Raw genomic sequence first — 17,816 nt, 5'->3', positions numbered from 1 at the left:
GAATTCTTCTTGTGTACACCCTCTCATCTCAAACCCAAACATTCTTGAGCATGCATTGGCATGCAGTCTTCAGCTGCCAGATCACACACACGGCTGTTTCTCTCCCCTCAGGACTCCTGCCTCATAAGGGCAATCCAGGGATAACACACAACTGGGAAACCAGTCGTTGTTCTTCCTCGTTGTTCAAACAGTCCCTGTACTTTCCTCACTGTTCCAAGAAAAGAACTACCACGTCCCTAATAGGCCATTCATTTCTATGGAAATGTGCCCCAAAATACAGTACATTCTAGCTTGCAGTATCTTTTTGCTGCAGCAATGAATAAGGTGGCACTGATGATAAAGTGAAAAAGGTAGAAAATTAGCCTAAAAATAAGCTAGTCTGCATTGAAGTGGGAATAGGGTCATAGTCTGCTCAGACACTAATCTCTCCTTTGGATTCACGACCTTGCTAGGGAATGTTGCATATCTGGTCAGCCCTGAAGTGGTGGGGTTTGGGGTGGGTTGTTTTGGTCATGTGTGTGTGTGTGTCCCGCCAAATCAGCTTGTGGGTTAGCCCCTTTCTCTTACTCTTTAACTCAGCATTTAGAGCACTTACTCAGGATGTTTCTTCCTTATAATTTCTTCCTTATCTGAAGGAATTCAAATTGTTCTTTCCTACCTCCCAGGCAAAGGTTTACTAAACTCCGGTTCTCATCTCTTGCCATCTAAGCTGTCCTGTTTTGCCTGAGCTCCTTTTGTATTTATAGAAAAAGGAACCAAGACAGATTCTGTAGCTATAGGGTAGAACAACCACCTGAAAATAGGGATGTCATTCCAGTCATCTCCAGCTAATGCTCAGATCTTTTAAATATTCACTAGAATCAAGATTTAATCCCAGCTGAATTAATTCTGTGCTCATGTACTCTCCATTTCCCTCCTGCAATTCTGCCAGTCTGGCCAGTTATGCCAGTAAGATTCCAGTCTTATATTCTGCCCCCTCCCTTCTTCCCCCATATATCCTGGTATGTAAGTAAATATCACAGTACAGTAGATACCCCATTCAACAAGTTTTGAGACACCACCACACCCGCTTACATAATTGCATGAAATACTGGTTCTTGTAAGCCATCTAGTGGTAAAAGCAGAATAATACAAAGAGGAAACTATTTCAAACTTCTCCTTCTGAAAGATAGTTTAAATATAATCAGCAGGACATAGAGTTACCTTTCTGATCAATGGATGTTTTTCCCACACAACAGCAAGATGATTAGGCTCATAACCCATCTCTGAATAAGCCAAGAATATGGCCACAGTCTCCTCCTCTCTCCAATCCTAAAAACTATGTTAGATGTTCCACCTGAGCAATGAAAAACCATATTGTAAATCACTTAGAACAGAGAGGAGGTCTACTGAAACTTTGTCAGAACAGATTTTTAAGCCCTCTATTGGGTGAGTGCTAGCCACTTCTCAGATCCTCTAGTTTGCTTGAGTAAAGAATAATTTGATGGAAGATGTCAGGTATTACAAGGAACAGACACGAGTTCTCATTTCACTCAATGCTGCAGACAGCAGTTGCTTTGCTTACAGCCCTGAAGTTTCAGAGCCCTGAGAACACCCACTAGTTCTGCAACCCCTCCTCACCTTCACAGGTGTTCAGCTGCCTGTGCACAAGCAAACTCTGACACTGCACCTGGGATCAGCCTGCTCTGAAAAGGCTGCATGAGAAAGAGCTGTGGGCAGCCTTGCTGAAAGCTTCTGCCCCTTGGCTTAGCAGCTGCATTTAAGTTCAGGCCCTGGGCATGGGTCCCTACCTGAGCTGTGCTGTAGGGGTGTCTGTGCTGGGCCATGGACCTCACTTATCCTGACCCTGACTTGCTGACATGACCATACCAAGTGGACACAGGTTACAGTAGCCTCCTGATTTGGGATTGTCACAGATGGAAATAAAAAGACAATGACTGTAAATGCTTTATCCATGGTATCTAAAAGAGAACACACGTACACATTTGCTTGAATAAAAGTTTATTTCACATATCAGAAAAATCATTGATGCCATCAAGTAAGACTTTACAAGATAAAGGATACAAAGGAAAGACACATACAAATTCATAATAAATACACTGCTCTCTCATCATACTACACACAGTATTCCTTGTAGTTACACACTTAGGAACTAATTACTAGCACTGCAGTTAGCAGACATTTCACTTGCAAGACTGTTCCCTGTTTTTAAGGCTAAATCTTGCCCTCCTTCCTTAGGTAAATTCTTAGAGCTATTCCAAAGAACTCAGCCTGAATAAGACGACTGGACCTGGTTTGTAAGTATCTTAGCTATTACATTTATGTGCTACTGTATAGCATAATCCTCTTTTTACACTTGGTTCTACTCAGGAGTCAGCTAATACAGTTAATATAACAAAGTCACCTATATTAAAAAGAGAGTACCATTCACTGAATTTGGCTGATGTGACAGATGTAGAAATAATCTGCAATATCACATGTTTAAGCTTGCAATTACCTGCTAGTGTCTTTCTGGCAGTCACAGTTAATGCTTCCTTATAGTTTTTTTAACTAATGCATAGAATTATAGAATCTTTGGGTTAGAAGGAACCTTAGGTCATCTAGTCCAACCCTGCTGCAGTGAGCAGGGACATCTTCAACTAGATCAGGTTGCTCAGAGCCTCATCCAGCCTGACCTTGAACATTTCCAAGGATGGGGCATCTACTACCTCATTTCACATTCTCTTACACAGTTGTTTTGTGATAAAGAACAAGTTAGAGACTCCTTTACTTGAAAAACCTAAGAAATGTACCAGCTTTATTCAGATATGGTAATTGAGAGTATAAGGTACTACAAAACAGAGCTGAGGAACAAAACACTCTTCATAAACTCCAAATCCCCACTGATGTGAACAGAGTTTGGAAGCTGTGCAACAGAGGAGAGTTGTATTTGATTGTCTCATCTTAGTTCCTTTTTGGACACCACACAAAACCACTGAACAATATTTTCACTAAGTGTGCAGCAAAGCAAAACAAAAAAAAAGAAAAAAGGTATCACAGTGTATTGAATGCAACTGCTATTACCATATTATGTCAACATTAATAGGTTTCTCATATACATTCATCTGCTGTTTGAATTCTAGCTGCATTAAACTATCCAACAAGACAGAAAGAAACTATTGTCTTTACTAAGTTAATGGCAAACTACCTTTTGACTCAAAGTGAGAATTCCATCCAGTAGCTACAGGAAAAGTCAGACTACATAGAGAGAAAAAAAATGGGTTTAGATTCTTTCAAATACAAAGAAACAAAGAAATGGACATCTGCATCTCATATCTGTCTGCTGACTCCAGTTACTCTCAGACAAATTCTTGGAAGATATATAAAACTGAATTTGAAAAGAACAGAAAGTGGAACCAGCACTTAGCTATGCCCTCCAAACTTACTTATTCTACCTGGTATTTGCAATGCTTCGTTTACACTGTGTCCTCATATTTATGTAGGCCTTACAAGGTATAAGCACTCCAAATTATGCTGAATGTACAAGAGAGTTTTATAAATGAGATATAACATGTCCTTTTTAGGCAAAAATGTCTCTTTGCAATCATATGTCCTTACTATTTTGGTCCATTTTTCAAATGACAAAATAGTCCCTGTCAAGAACTTGGTTACACGCACAGATTTACAAAAAAACCCAAGATCAGAAGTCTCATGTAAGTGATTTGAAAAGACAGGATTTTACTAAGCAATGTACCTACGCTTCTAGTGCTATCACAGTTCACAACATTTTACAAAGATAACATTCACATTTTAAAATATATGAACACAGTGTTTTTCCTTGTAATAACCTGATTACTTCCAAGTTTATAAGCTCAATCAAGACCGCCTCCCTGGAAGAAAAATGCATTTTTCTGTAGGTTGCCTTAAAGTGTGATCCAGGACAATTGTTATGTTATTGAATGTAAATTTTATATTAATGGTCCAAGAGTGCAGAAAAAACACAGGATAAATCACTGTAAAGTAAGAGAACTGTTTGGGCTTTCTGTCACGTGCAGTGCACTATATTAGCTTAATTACACAATGCTGGCAAATAATTCCATTTATAAATAGCAATACTGCACCTTTGACATGGTACTCAATCAAAAAAGTAGATTTGCTGAAACGAAGAAAATGTTCCTGTATAAACTGGAGTATAATTATAAATCAATTCTTTTGTTTCCTCATCTTCACTAGGGAACTGGTGCAGGCTCTTCCGGGCTGTAAAACATTGTAAACATACAGATCACTTTATTGTTCTCCTCCTTGACAATATGTTTCTTGGCTAAGTAAGTTACTCTGTGTAGCATAACAGTAAATGGAATTACAGTAACTAGTATTTGAAGAAACATCTTCAGAAAGCTGGTTACATCGTATTTTATTACTGAGGAGGGTAGGCTTTAATTATTAAAGCCAAGATGTACAAAAATATTTATCCATGAGGTACTGTCAGTATCTACCAGAGATACCAGTACTTGTAATACTGAAAGAAATGGAACAGAGTATCAGCCTACTGAAAGTTGCAGTGTTAGCACAGACTGTGCTGGTAAGGAAAATAAAAAATGAATCTTTGTCTCATTTATCACAGTGGCAACTCTACACAAGTTAAAATTAATGACAGATGGATATGAAAATGATATTTCAGCAGGATGGTTTAGTTATTAATTGATCATAGATGAGCATATTTTTGCCAGCTGAAAACAGTTTATGTTTTTTCTCCCTGTGGCTTCTTTTCAAAATTAAGGAAGACATTCTGCCTTACATTCGCTACAAACATCATTTACTCATTGCAACGTTATGGTATGAAGTACTCTGTAGGAGCAGCTGTACACAGACTGGGAGGTAATGAAGAATAACTCATGATTCAGTGTATGAGATGAGGGTTATACACATACAGCTGGCTGACACAAGTTTGCTCTGCTAGAATTGAAGGTCAACAGATCAAAAGCTAGTGTCACATCTGTGTGGTACTATGCACAAGTTCACGATGTGTGTACACTTACATAAAAGAACTCATGCACTGTGTCTCAACACGACTTACAGGCAGAGTTGGCACTTATTTTGCCGCATTTGCTTAGACAACGGCCTAAGCAAGCTTACTTCTGCCTGTAATAGTGTGCAGACAGATACTAGTGCATGTAGCAAACAAAACTAGAAAACATGCTGCCTTCTAGTATTAGATTACAAAAGAAAACATAAGACTCGTACTATACTTTCTCCTATTCCCCTTTATTTTTGTTTTAGTCTCCCTTAAGTACCCTATTAAAAGTCTTAAAATACAGGAAGCTTATGGGTGCTGACAAGGATTTTTACATGCTTTTGCTACCTTTTTGCAAAGGGGAGTAGGACTACATTATGCAAAAAAGAGCCTTAAACTTCTTTGAAGCACAACTTTTATTTCTACCTTCTCACTGACCAGGCCAGCACAAGTTGCATTTCTTTAAATCACTGTCTGCTTTCTCCAATTAGGTAACTCTTTTGATTAGAGATCAAATCTAAGAGACCAAACTCAATTAGGTTATTGATTGTGTTCTTCATAGTCCAAACTGATCAGTAAGACAATTTCAAAAATAGTCAATTTAAAATATGAAAAATGGTATTTCAGCAGAATTGCTTAGTAAGTATAAATAAAAGAAGAAAGTGAGTTTGATCCCTTCAAATACTCCTGTATGTGTATCCTGCCTTTTTACAGCAAATAGACCACAAGTGTCATAAATCATCAAAATTTTACACGTTACTTCCAGCTTCGTAGGGTATAAACAAACAGAAGCTCTGTAAGATTCAAAAACTTCTGTGCTTTCTACAGTATGTAACTGTTGGGCACTATATTGCACCACTTCGATACATCCATATACTGCCCAAGCATTTTTTTATAATCTTGGTGCATCTATTTTGCAAGCAAAACTGAGAATACATTGAATGACTAACTCAGTTTGGAACTGAAGAAACCTGTGGAGCATTTTTTCATTTCATTGTCTTTGTGCAAGGGAGGCTAAAATGCTACAGTGATCATTCAAAACTGCAGAAAGTCACAGCACAAATAAGGCTTTTGAGCCAGTCTACTGAAAATGCCTAGCCTTTTGATGTCACTTCTACTAAGCCATTCTATTTCTAGTATCTCTTGTTTTTTATAAGCCTATAAAGCTTGCAGAGTAATCTTCTCAGAAAGCAGTAAGAGGTACTGAACTTTGACAACTGAAGAAGAGGTCTGTCATCTTCAAAGATTTTCACTAATGATTCACTCTAAAAAGCACCATTTATAGATAATAAACATTTTACCTTCATTAATGAAGAAGTCAGCTATATAATATGCTGCTCTTACAGCTGATGGGGTATGTGGAATGCCTGGTGAATTCTTCCACTCAAAAGGATTTTTCTCTGGATGCCACTGTACTCCATAAATTGGATATTTGTATGCTGCAAACAACACAAAGCACGTAAGCAAGGTCTACGTCTTCAGAATTATGTGCTTAGTCTTACTCTTTTGAGTTTCTTTTGCAGTAAGTAACAAAATACCTCGCTCATCAACAGTTACATAAAAGCCTAAACAGCAAGTTGAAACTGTTAAAGTCACAGTAAAACTGAAGGAAAAAAAAAAAGGGATATTATAAAAGAAGGGTCTCATTCCATGCAAGATACTGGTACATCACTTTTTTGACTATTCATTTCAGAATTTTTATATATGCATATATATATACACACACACACAAAAATGATGTTACAAGTGTATCAGTCTCAAAACTTCCTATCTACTGCCAGCATCACTCAACATACGATATTCACAGCCATGCAGGATATCCCTGGCAGTTCCATGGGACAGATCCAAGTCTTAGCATCTCCTTGAAGGCCCAGTCAATCCAGGGGCAGCTCCCATCTGCTCTGTGCCAGGCCTGATTCACACAGGGGGAAGCCAGTCCTTAAATCTCTTACAAAGAATTGCAGCATAGCAGCTGATGACTGCTCTGTGATAAACCGCTTGCAGGCACAGGAGATGTCTGTCATTAGCCTAATCAGGTTTTCTGATCAAACTGCTATTCTCCTCATCTGGAGGACAGCCATTATACCATACAGAGGAATACCATGGGCCGGCAGCTGGGCCTTACTGCAGAGCATCTAGTAGTGCATTGATCAAGATAAACTGCTCTCTAAAGAGGTAACTTGTTTTTTGAGCTGAGCAAGCCTGGTGCAAAGCATACACAACACAAGATAAGCAAGGCAAAAGGCTTTTGGAGGAGGGCAATTACCAGTATTGCCGCTAAAGTAATGAGGGATGCTGCTGTTACCTCCGTACCCTGAACTGCTCTTCCCATACAGCAAACAGAAACAAGAGCATCACAGGAATGTGAGCATAAGCAGGCAGAAAGCAAGGTGCAACAGCGGCACACCGCACAGTGGAGGGATTAAACTACTACAGGACGAGTGCTGTACACTTCACATCTCAGCAGCTGAATATTCCAGTGCTAAAGTGTAACAGCGTTATCACTGGGCGAGAGAAGTAAGTAATTAGGCTCACAAATTATGTACTCAAAAGGTAAATATTCCTGCAAACAGAGTATGTTCCTCATGGCCAGAGCACCAACAGGGCTGATGCTCATCCTGCTATTCTTACAGCAAGCTTGCAGTACAAATTAACAACAATGCCACAACACCTGTAAAGAACTAGTTTGTTACAGTCACAGCTTACAAAGGAAATTAATTTCCGTACCTTCCATGGTAGATATAAACTCCACTTCATCATTGGTGTTAGTGGTCAGAACATTATAGAAATTACGAAGCTTTTCATTCTCTGTGAAATTCTGTGATAAGGGGGGGGGGGGGGAAATGTGTCATTTTCTCATTTATTTCTAGTTTTAACAGAGCAAATGCATTTGTGTTCAGGAAATAAAATGATCAAATACCTCCATGGAGAGGCTCCACATATGAAAGTTTGATGTCAAGGGCTCAGTAGCAAATGCATGTAATACATCATCAGGGAAATTCTTGAACAACCTACTGTCTTTTGCAGCTATTAAAAAGAAAAATGAAAAAAGGATGTTGTCCATTACCCAAGATGCTAACAAATGGACTACTACTGAACAGGAGACAAATTAAATAACATACTGCATTAAAGTAAACTTTTTTCTGTGGTATAACTTCATGATTTTAGAATACGCTGCAAGGAAAATCAGTGAAATAACTACAACAGGTTTCCAGTATGCTGTTACCACTGTCCTCCAGTCTTGAACCAGAGCAGATCCAACTTTGCTACCCAAGTTCTCACTAAAATAAGCATCATTCTTTGCCACTCATTCACAATGAGCACAAATGACAGAATTTATGAATGCTACATGGTCCACAGATGGATTACTCACAAATTAAAGGATAAAGTATCAACAGAGGCCACATTTTACCAGTGTTGCTGAGTGGCATAGCTCTATCTTATGGGATCTCTCTGATTTCAATACTGTACAAGTGGGACAGTAATGCTAATATTCATTCATCATTAGGAAAGATGCAATTTGAAAAATTTAAAATCACTTGCTCTCCAAGTTTGATAGGTTTTGGACCCGTGAATTTTGTTCAACTCGGTAACAAAAAGGGACCCAAACCTACATTATTTTTGTAGGTCCAAATTATCAAATAACTTAAAGAGCCACAACTGTGTTTTTTGCTGACTGCTGTTGGTTTCAGGTGGCTTGTGCTCACGTCTCTGCTTTAGAAGTGGTAGAGTTTCACTGACTTCATAAAAACAGTCATGGTGACTTCATATGAAAGAATTTAACAAGATAATCATCAGAAACCTCCCAAACATTCAGCCCTGCATATTTACCACAAACAAAATACAACACCTCTCAGCAAAACTCAGACATGAGACATAATGGATTTTTCACCTGAGGTAAAGTTCAGAGGGAGTGCAAATCCATTTGTCTTGGTATTAACAAGTAAAACTTCGCCACTTGTGAGATATGTCAGCTCTTCATGTCCAAGACATGTTCCCCATACTGGAAAATAATCTCCTTTATCATTAGCCTTCAAAATAAAAAGCAACAACATAAGGAAAAAGTACTGAAGATTTACAGAAAGAAGACTGAAGAGAACTTCCTACTCTTTTTGCTATCCCTTGTGTAGGTGAGAAGTAAAACTACTACAGTAGCACAAATTGCTAACAGACAAATTTTAACTGTTCAATTACAATTGAAATAAACACAGACTCCCTTAGTTTTTCTCCTAAAATATGAAGGGTAGGAGATATACACGTCTGTTGAAGCAGTAAACTGAGCCTAACATTGACATTAATTTGACGGTTCTGTTCTACAAGTAATAAATATTGAAAGCAGCCTAACCAGAAACAACAAAATGGCAACATTTCTATTAAAAAGGTAGTCAGAAGAAGGGTCACAAAGCAATCTGTCACCATTTTGAGGTAAAGCCTATTCATCACAATTCGTATGTTTACATGAAGTATGTTATGATCACATAGCAAAAGCCCTTTGCAATGTCCATACACCTGTGCCCACCCATCTGTATTATGAAAGCATAAATCCTATTACTAGCACGGCTATGGTGTTAAGGGACATACATACATGCTTGTTTAACTAGCAGGTTTGGACCTGTGTTCCAGAAAGTTAAACTGGGAGTTCAGGCAACATGAAAAGTGACAATCATTTTCAAGAGAATAAAAATTGGGAATAAGTGCAAAAACAAGAGAAGAAAGCAAAAAGGAGAAAAGGAAATCAAAGAGACAATACAGTTAGCTTCCTGTCACTTAACTAAGCACAGTGCATACACACAGTGGAAATTTGCTTTTCGTATAGTTTATTCCTGATAGTAAGCACCTATTAGAGACTAGGATGTTTCAGAATTCCTGAGTAGTCTTTCTTAACTTGTTTATAAACATTTTTAAGTTACGCACACACATATGTCAAGAGCTGCTGTTCAAAAGCCATTTCTGAGAAAGCAGAAATGACAGGTTTAGAATAAAAATTTTACCCTATTGCATTACTGATAGCACGGTAATAAATGCCCATATAATTACTACTACTCAGACCAAAACATGAAGATTTACAGAAAGAAGACTAACAGTACTCCAGAGTCTTCATGACCACCCATCATGCATGGCTAGAGAAATAGAATTTGCAACTTCACTGTCCTTCTTTCACGTAAGTGAGGAATAAAACCACTAACGGCAAAAAAATGGACTACAGTTTAAGAACAGTTACAAGTGAACTGTAAACATTTTGTGCCTCCCTCTTTTTTAATAAACATTAGCCTGAAGGCTAAGTATATATTAAACAACACTCAAAACATCACATTTTAAAAACTAATTTAAAAGCTAGAAAACAGTATTTCATTTAGGTTTTTGCCTAGTTAATAAAATTCTATTCACTTGGATGGGGATTAGCATTTCACATCTTCTATTCATATTAAAGCAGAGACAGACCAAGTCATTTCTCATTGTGAACATTTGAAAATGAAAAGGAGCCCTCATACACTTTAAAATAACATAAAGTTCAGTCAATTACGTACCTGCTAATATACTCTTGACTATTGTAGCTCACCTTACATTAGTAAAGCTACCAATATTTTATAGCACCAATTAAGTCTCAAAAGATGAAAAACAAAACACACAATCATCGCAAATAGCACAGGAAAAAAAACCCCAACTTATTAGTAAGAGTTACCTATGATCAACCAAAAATTATTTTCTGCCTTTCATTCACCTGAAGTACACATACCGTAGTAAACCCGCCTCTCTGATCATGAAGTTATGACATAAGCAATTCAGTTAAACATTGTGAAATGCCAGTAGAATTTTGTAATAGTACTGCAAACCACAAGAAACTCTCACCCCAATACTGAATACCAAGATACAGGTTGCACTGCACACTGAGCAGTTTCAAAGAGACAAATGAGATTAATCATCTTATATAAAAGCCAGATAGTCTTTGCAAGATTTGGGTTTAAGGTGAATCACCATGAATAAAGATAGACAAAAGAAGAACAACAGTGGTGCCATGGGGATTGAAGAGCAGGAAACTCAATTACTGAATTGCAGCAGCTGACTTGTCCTGTGAATACCACTGCGTGCACTTTCCTTGCCTGCTGCTGGAAAGTCGGCAGTAAGGGTAGAAGAGGAATTCCTCACTGCCAATGAATGCTTCTACCATGGTAACAGTTTAAACATTATTCATAAATGGCTCTAGAATTGGGCAAAGTTTTCCAAAGTATGACTTCTGTGACAATTTTAGTCAACGTTAGCTGAAAATAAAATAAAGTCAGTAAAGAGGAAAAAAGGAAGGAAATTTACATTTTTATTCAATCTGAATACAGAATATCCTTAACAAATCATAGGGATTGTATATAAAGCTCAGTGATCTCCATTCCTTTCCACAATGCAAATTTTACTTCAAAAATGTGTTGATTACTATCTGAAAAAAACCCCATCTTTTATGCTGTAAGAAAATTAAATCTTCAATAAGGATTCAGAGCCTCCCTGAAGTTCTCTGAAAGAAATAGCTTTCCCAGAAATTCAATCTTTTCTTAATAAAGCTAATAATCATAAGAATATTTAAAAATAATATAACCTTTCAAGTGTTCTTCCCACCTTTTTTGTGTTATAAATTAAGCTAGTGTTTACTTTAAAAGTCTGCTGTATTTACAACTACCAATGCAAATAAATAGGTAAAATAGTATAATATGCTAATGTAGATCCCTCATCCGCACCTCCAAAGATACATTTAAATCTACTTATAGATAAGTGAGAATAAAGGTGTTTCACTAGCTGTAACATATGTGAAGGAAGTCCTTAAGGTCTTATTATTGTAAATTGGTTTATTTGAGAGTCTCTGTAATTCCTTCTGAGTCTAAACTTTACTCATAAAACTTCTACAAATGATTACATTTATTTATATCTTTGTTCACCATTTAATGTCAATGGATACTCTGTGCTTTTGGAAGACATTATTGTTACTTTATTGCACATTCCACACAGCCATAAAGTCCTAGGTACAATGAATAAATGATACTGTTCTCACCTGAAGAACTTGGGAGTTTAAGACCATGGCACAACATGTAATAGGAGAAGGTGTCAGAAGTCTGAATCCTGAGCTATTAAATTTTTTTTTAATGCAGAAGCCAACAACTTATTATCAGGCTTACAGTTAACACACTGGATGCCAGTGGAAATCTATGAAAATATGAGCCTCCCTGTCATTTTGATCTCTGAACAGTGACAATAACAAGAACAGACTGTTCCTTGGTAATTACCTCTAATGCCTTGTGGTAAAATATCTTAGCAACCCTGGAATACTCTGAAGTCTTAAGATCCACACCACCTCCTGGAAAAAGTACCCTGAAAGGCAACATCCAAGAATCTGATTAGCAATGGTGATCAAACTAAAACCTGGACAATGTACACAGAGAAAGGTCTGATAGTGGTTTTAAGGGTAGGATTCAGGTCTAGGTTAAGACACCTACTTTTCAGAAATCTATAGATAGGCATCTAGGTTTCCATTATGGACAGCAGGGATCTAGTCAGAAAAGTCAATGGAGACTCAAATCTGTTTTCTAGAGCAGATACCTAACCGGATGGTAGGCTGAACAGTCCTGTAGGCTCCACTGGCTGTACTGACTAGCACTCAATTAATTATGTCACTCTAGGCAGCTAGCACACATGCAGACAGCTAAGTTTAAGTGTCTAAGTCTATAACTGAAATCCTAAATCTCCGTGTTCTTCTACTGAAGAACGGTTATTATCACAACGAAGTGACAGAAAATACACAGAACATACAAATTTCAGCTGGCACACAAAAGGGTTGCACGCCATGATTCTGTCAAATCCCATCCTGACTCTCAGATGGCTCTCCCTACCACTTTAAAATCCTGGCCCCAATCTTAATTCATACTGTTCAATTTCAGTAAAGAAGAATTGTGACTCTGGGCAGAGTGATCTTCTTCATGCAGACAATACAGATCAAAAAGTTCCCCTTAAAAGGGGAAAAAAAAAGTATGTTCGGCCGTAACCTCTGGTCACACAGTATCTAGTGTAGAAGAAGAGACGACGACAAAGCAATCTCAGAGACAAATTCAAAGAAATAGTGCACAATCTTTTTCTACCACAAAAAATAATCAGCAATGGCAATTCTCTGTGTGGCTCCCCAAATCCAACCACCACAAAAGAAAAAGACTCAGTACAGTCTAGCAGAGATTTCACATGTACGTACGATGACATGGAAAGCAATCAAGTGCCATCAAAGAGAGTAACATGAAATAAAGGAAGTCCTTCCAGCTGTAACTGGAACATTACCCGCAGAACCAACAGAACTGCATGTGTGATCACTCCCTAACCCACTGCAGCAGAAACTGTATTAGATTTACCCAAGCCACATCCATCAGTTGCTGATTTTTTACCAAAATGGATGAAGGATTTCCTCTACGTTTCAGTGCTCTGGAAATGGCAACCTGTATCACTGAGATGTTAACAAGCAGCCAGAAACAACAAACATCTCAAATTATCCCAAGCATTTGCTGAGTGAGTGTGCATTTAGAATAAACCTGGTCACAGGGGTTTAAGGTGAATTATGCTCAGGATCATGCAAAAGCCAACAAGTATTTAGTGGCGAAGTAGAGCAGTATTCACAAAAATATACATCAGATTACTCTCCAGTGCCAATACAGAAAATGAACACAGCTGAAGATACTTTCAAAGCAGGCCACATTATAGATTCCTATAGAGATCTAGTTAGACAAATCAGGAGATCCTTACCTGGAAGTGGTGGAAAATTCATGTCACCCGTTCCTTTTGTTTAAAGTAAAAACTGACCAATACTAATTAGGAAAAACAACTGTCATTCCGGCTAATGCAAAAAGGAAGTAACCCATTAAGTAGCAATGATAATGACTTGACATTGTCATAAACAGATGGAAGTGCAACTACCTGTATTCCAGTATCTCTAACTGGTTAGAGCTGATGATGTTCACTGTGAATTTCAAAGGTTATCTTAGGAGCACATCATTATAGTCATAAAACTCCATCTCTCTACAGTAAGTTTCATGATTTTAAGAAGGTGGCATTTAATAATAAATAATTTCCAACTGCAAAGAACCTGGAGCTAAAGTCTTACAACATGAAAGATCAATGCATCTCTTTCTTATTCTAAGTTTCCACAGAATGGAAAGTCCTTCCCTCCAGAGATCTCGTTTGTTATTTACACACAGCTATACTGTGGAAGCCATTAGCTGACAGTGGAGGGCAAAAAGAGCAAAAATAGACCATCCTTAGATAGACGTAGCACAGACCCAACTGGCAGTCACTGCAAAGACAGGAGGATACAGGAACTGGATCTACTTGCCCAACACCCTCTTCTGCATTGAGGTAGGTAGTGAGGTAGAAAGAATGGGAGACCCCATTGGTGAAAGCCCTTCTGGCAAACAAAGAGAGGCTGGCAGCAATGAGAAAGGATAAAATTATTAATTTTTTTAAAATGATTAATCCTCCAACATGAGGAGCCACAGGGAGAAACTGTCCCTGTCTTAAACTTGCTTACACCACAAGACTGTAAAGATCCACATCTTCATGTACAAGGCATGCTGTGGAGCATAAGAGGACAATGATCTCCTCAGACAGCCACATGTTGATTAACAAAATATTAGCTTAACATCTCCCCAGACAGCCACATGTAGCTTAACAAAAATATTCATGGTTTAAGATGCTCATGTCATGACTACAAGTAGCCCAATCACATGCTATGGGCTCACATATGATCAAGCCTGTGAAGTGTAGCATCAGCTAATTTAACTCTTCTAAAGTGCACTTTTAGCACAAGGCAAACATAAAAGGTTTTGACTTTCCTTAGTCCACAGTTAAAACCTGTTAAATTAGATCACATTATCCCACATTTAAAATGCAGGAAAAACTTGTGGGTGGGCAGTTGCCATAGGTCAGCTGAAAATGTTGAATGTTTGTCTGTAAGAAAGACCTAAGTCACAGAATCACAACAGGCAAGACGGGCCATTCATGTAGCAAGAGAGAGAGCACCCACAGAGAAAAGGATGGAAGAAACTGGAAATCAGAAACTTTTGTGATACAGGAGATATGGAAAGGACTGGAAGAGGGAAGAAAGAGTTGGAACAGGGATGAAACACCCAGCAAGTGCTATTAAATATCAAAATTAAGATGATAGCTCAAATGAGGAAGTGGCAAAAAGTAATAAAGAAGTGGGCTATTTCACTTGTAAAATTGTTAACCACTATAATGCCACTTCTGTCTCCCGGCAGACAAGCAGAGTAGAATGCCAAGATGACCATTGGCACTATTGCAGATTATCCAACATGTGCTCCTCGAGGAAGGCAGCAGACCGACACCAGATGAAATACTGCTCTCTCTGTCATAGAACATATTTACCTGTCTGCAGTGCTCAGCACAACCTCTCAGGAGAGTAGAAAGACACTGTTCCTGGCAATACAGCAAAGTATCACATCTTTCAACAGAAAATCAGTGCTCAAAACTTACCCATTAATAGAGTGGAATATTTTATCATATTCTTCATCTGAAAGGTTTAGTCTGAAACACCAAAAAAATAGTTACAGAATACATATGAAATACACCTATTTAACCACAAAAATATCATTGTTATTGAATGGAAACATGAGACACAGAAAGTATGTAGAAAGTATGCTTTAAACAGAATAAACCAGACCCAAATCAAATGAAGTATTTCACTTGAAACAGCTCAATCTACAGGATTGAAAATAGGGTCCTGCCAGTTCAGGATTAGGTATGCAGAGACCCCTTTGCAGACACTCGTTAAATTTAACATTTACATGAATGGCACAGTTGTTATTTCCTGCACACCAGCAACTCCGGTTTACAACTGACTCCAAGAAGGGCAGAGCTGCAAATAGTGGGTCACACCCACTCTTCAGCAAAGATATAGTTGAGGGTGGAAAGATGAGAAAGACCTCAGCATGAGCAAAACATCAGCAAACCAGAACAATGGCTACACACCTGCAGAACTGATACACTGGGTATATTCAAAGAGTCCAGCTTTGCTGCATCTTAGTTGCCAGAATTAGAAGCCTTCGTTTATTGATGAAGCTTCTGGTCAGAAAACATTCTGAAAGCTCCACGAGCTACGTGAGAAACACTGGCTTCTAATTCAGGCACTTAACTGGTGCTTTTATTGGACTGTGCAGATACATTCTACTGTGATTTTCTGCAGCTGCATTAGAATATTTTTAAAGTTTTGACAATTATTACTTTAACATCCGATTCAGTGCATTTACTATATTATAGCTAACTGTTGGCTAACGAAGTATTGTCAGTTCTCTGCTACTCTGCTACTTTTTAATCAACAACCAAAATACAACAACACATGGGAGTTAGTGGCCCATAGTTTGAGCAAAACTGGACTTTGGTTTCTTCAAGGAGTACAGATAGCTTTCCTCCATTACTGGAATTCTATGACTACAGAATGTGATAAAAGATAGTATGTATACATGTATCTAGACATCTACATGTGCTTGTGGGGCACTACACGTTAGACTGAATATAGCTAACTTCAAAAACCATGGATGCAAACTATGGAGGGTAATGTTACAAGTAAAAAAGAAGTAATATTTTTCAAAGAAATGTTAATATCGTAAGAATAAATTCTAAAAATCACATGTTCCAGTCTGCTTTTATTCGGATTTCTAAAACACCCTGCAAATTGCCGCATCTTCGAATAGTCTTTGAGGAGCTCTAAACACTAAGAAAAGCAGCACAACTGCTTTCTGTACCTCTAAGATGATACCCTTACACTAAACAACTATTACCCACTTGTCAGGATATAAAAGTCTACCTTATTGGCACAACTCGGGCACCAGCAGATTCCAAAAACTTCACATATGAAGCTGCAATATAAGAACTTCCAAATCTGCGGAACTTCTCGAAGTGACATTCCTGTGACAATATCCCTGAAGAGTCCAAGAAAGAAAATTAGCGCTATATAAACAGCAAATATGACACGCTGAAAGAAAAATTAAACTCCAATTTTCTATATGCCAGGTTACAGCCTCACGTTTACTGCCTGAGAGAATTACAAACACGAGACAATGGGGCATCAATTACGACGCCTAGTCACAAGGCAGTAAATAAACACACATTACTCGACTAAGGCTCAGCTTCCCTGCCTTAACTATTTAGTACTACAACTTCTCTTAAATAAGTTATAGTTACTTTAAGGTTTTTAAACAGTGTATAGCGTAACACTATTTATAAAAGCTTTAGGCAAACCTACGCTCCGGGAAACCTTCCTCTTCACGCAGAAACCGGCAGGCTCTCCTCCCCCAGGACAGCGAGGGCAGGGTGCGAGGCAGCCCTCGGCCGCCGCCTTACCCTGGCCCGGCCGCTAATCCCCAGGCAGCGGCCGCCGGCAGCTGAGGGGCCGACACCTCCCGCCCCTTACCAATGATGGGTCTCTCGTTGCCCACGGGGGAGGGTGCGGCGGCGCAGCGGAGCAGGAAGAGGAGGAGGAGAGTGGCGGCCGGGAGGAGAAGAAGAGCCGCGAGGCGCCCCATGGCCGCCCCGCCCGCTGCCTGTCAGAACGCACCGCTCCGCTCAGCGCCCGGCCCTGCGCCGCACAGTGGCCCGGCCCCCCTGCCGCCGCGGGGCACGCTGGGAAATGTAGTTCCCCGGGCTGCAGCCGGCGGCCGGAGCGGGGAGATGGCCTCGTCCCCCTCTCGCAGCTCGGGCCAAGCAGCGGCTCTACCACCGGCTAGTGACAGACGAGGCTGGTTCAGCTAGAAAAGGTTTATTAATACAATGATGTTAATACGTAAAA

The 17,816-nt window shown here is 38.9% G+C and overlaps 1 protein-coding gene across 1 annotated transcript; it reads right to left on the bottom strand.

Annotated features, from left to right (window-relative positions):
* Nucleotides 1-4,114: 4,114 nt before the first annotated feature.
* GGH (gamma-glutamyl hydrolase) lies at nt 4,115-17,553 on the bottom strand (the record flags this gene model as incomplete). Its single annotated transcript, XM_081996762.1, has 9 exons — nt 4,115-4,236; nt 6,295-6,432; nt 7,721-7,811; nt 7,914-8,020; nt 8,886-9,024; nt 12,262-12,346; nt 15,506-15,556; nt 16,836-16,950; nt 17,442-17,553. 9 exons carry the CDS (start codon nt 17,551-17,553, stop codon nt 4,115-4,117), a joined length of 960 nt encoding a protein of 319 aa, XP_081852888.1.
* Between the last annotated feature and the right edge of the window lie 263 nt (nt 17,554-17,816).

This window comes from Phaethon aethereus (assembly GCF_964289735.1).
Source record: "Phaethon aethereus genome assembly, chromosome: 2".
In the NCBI taxonomy this organism is placed as follows: Eukaryota; Metazoa; Chordata; class Aves; order Phaethontiformes; family Phaethontidae; genus Phaethon; species Phaethon aethereus.
The sequence above is the reverse complement of the archived record's forward strand: the minus strand, read 5'-3'. Positions and strand labels throughout refer to the sequence as shown.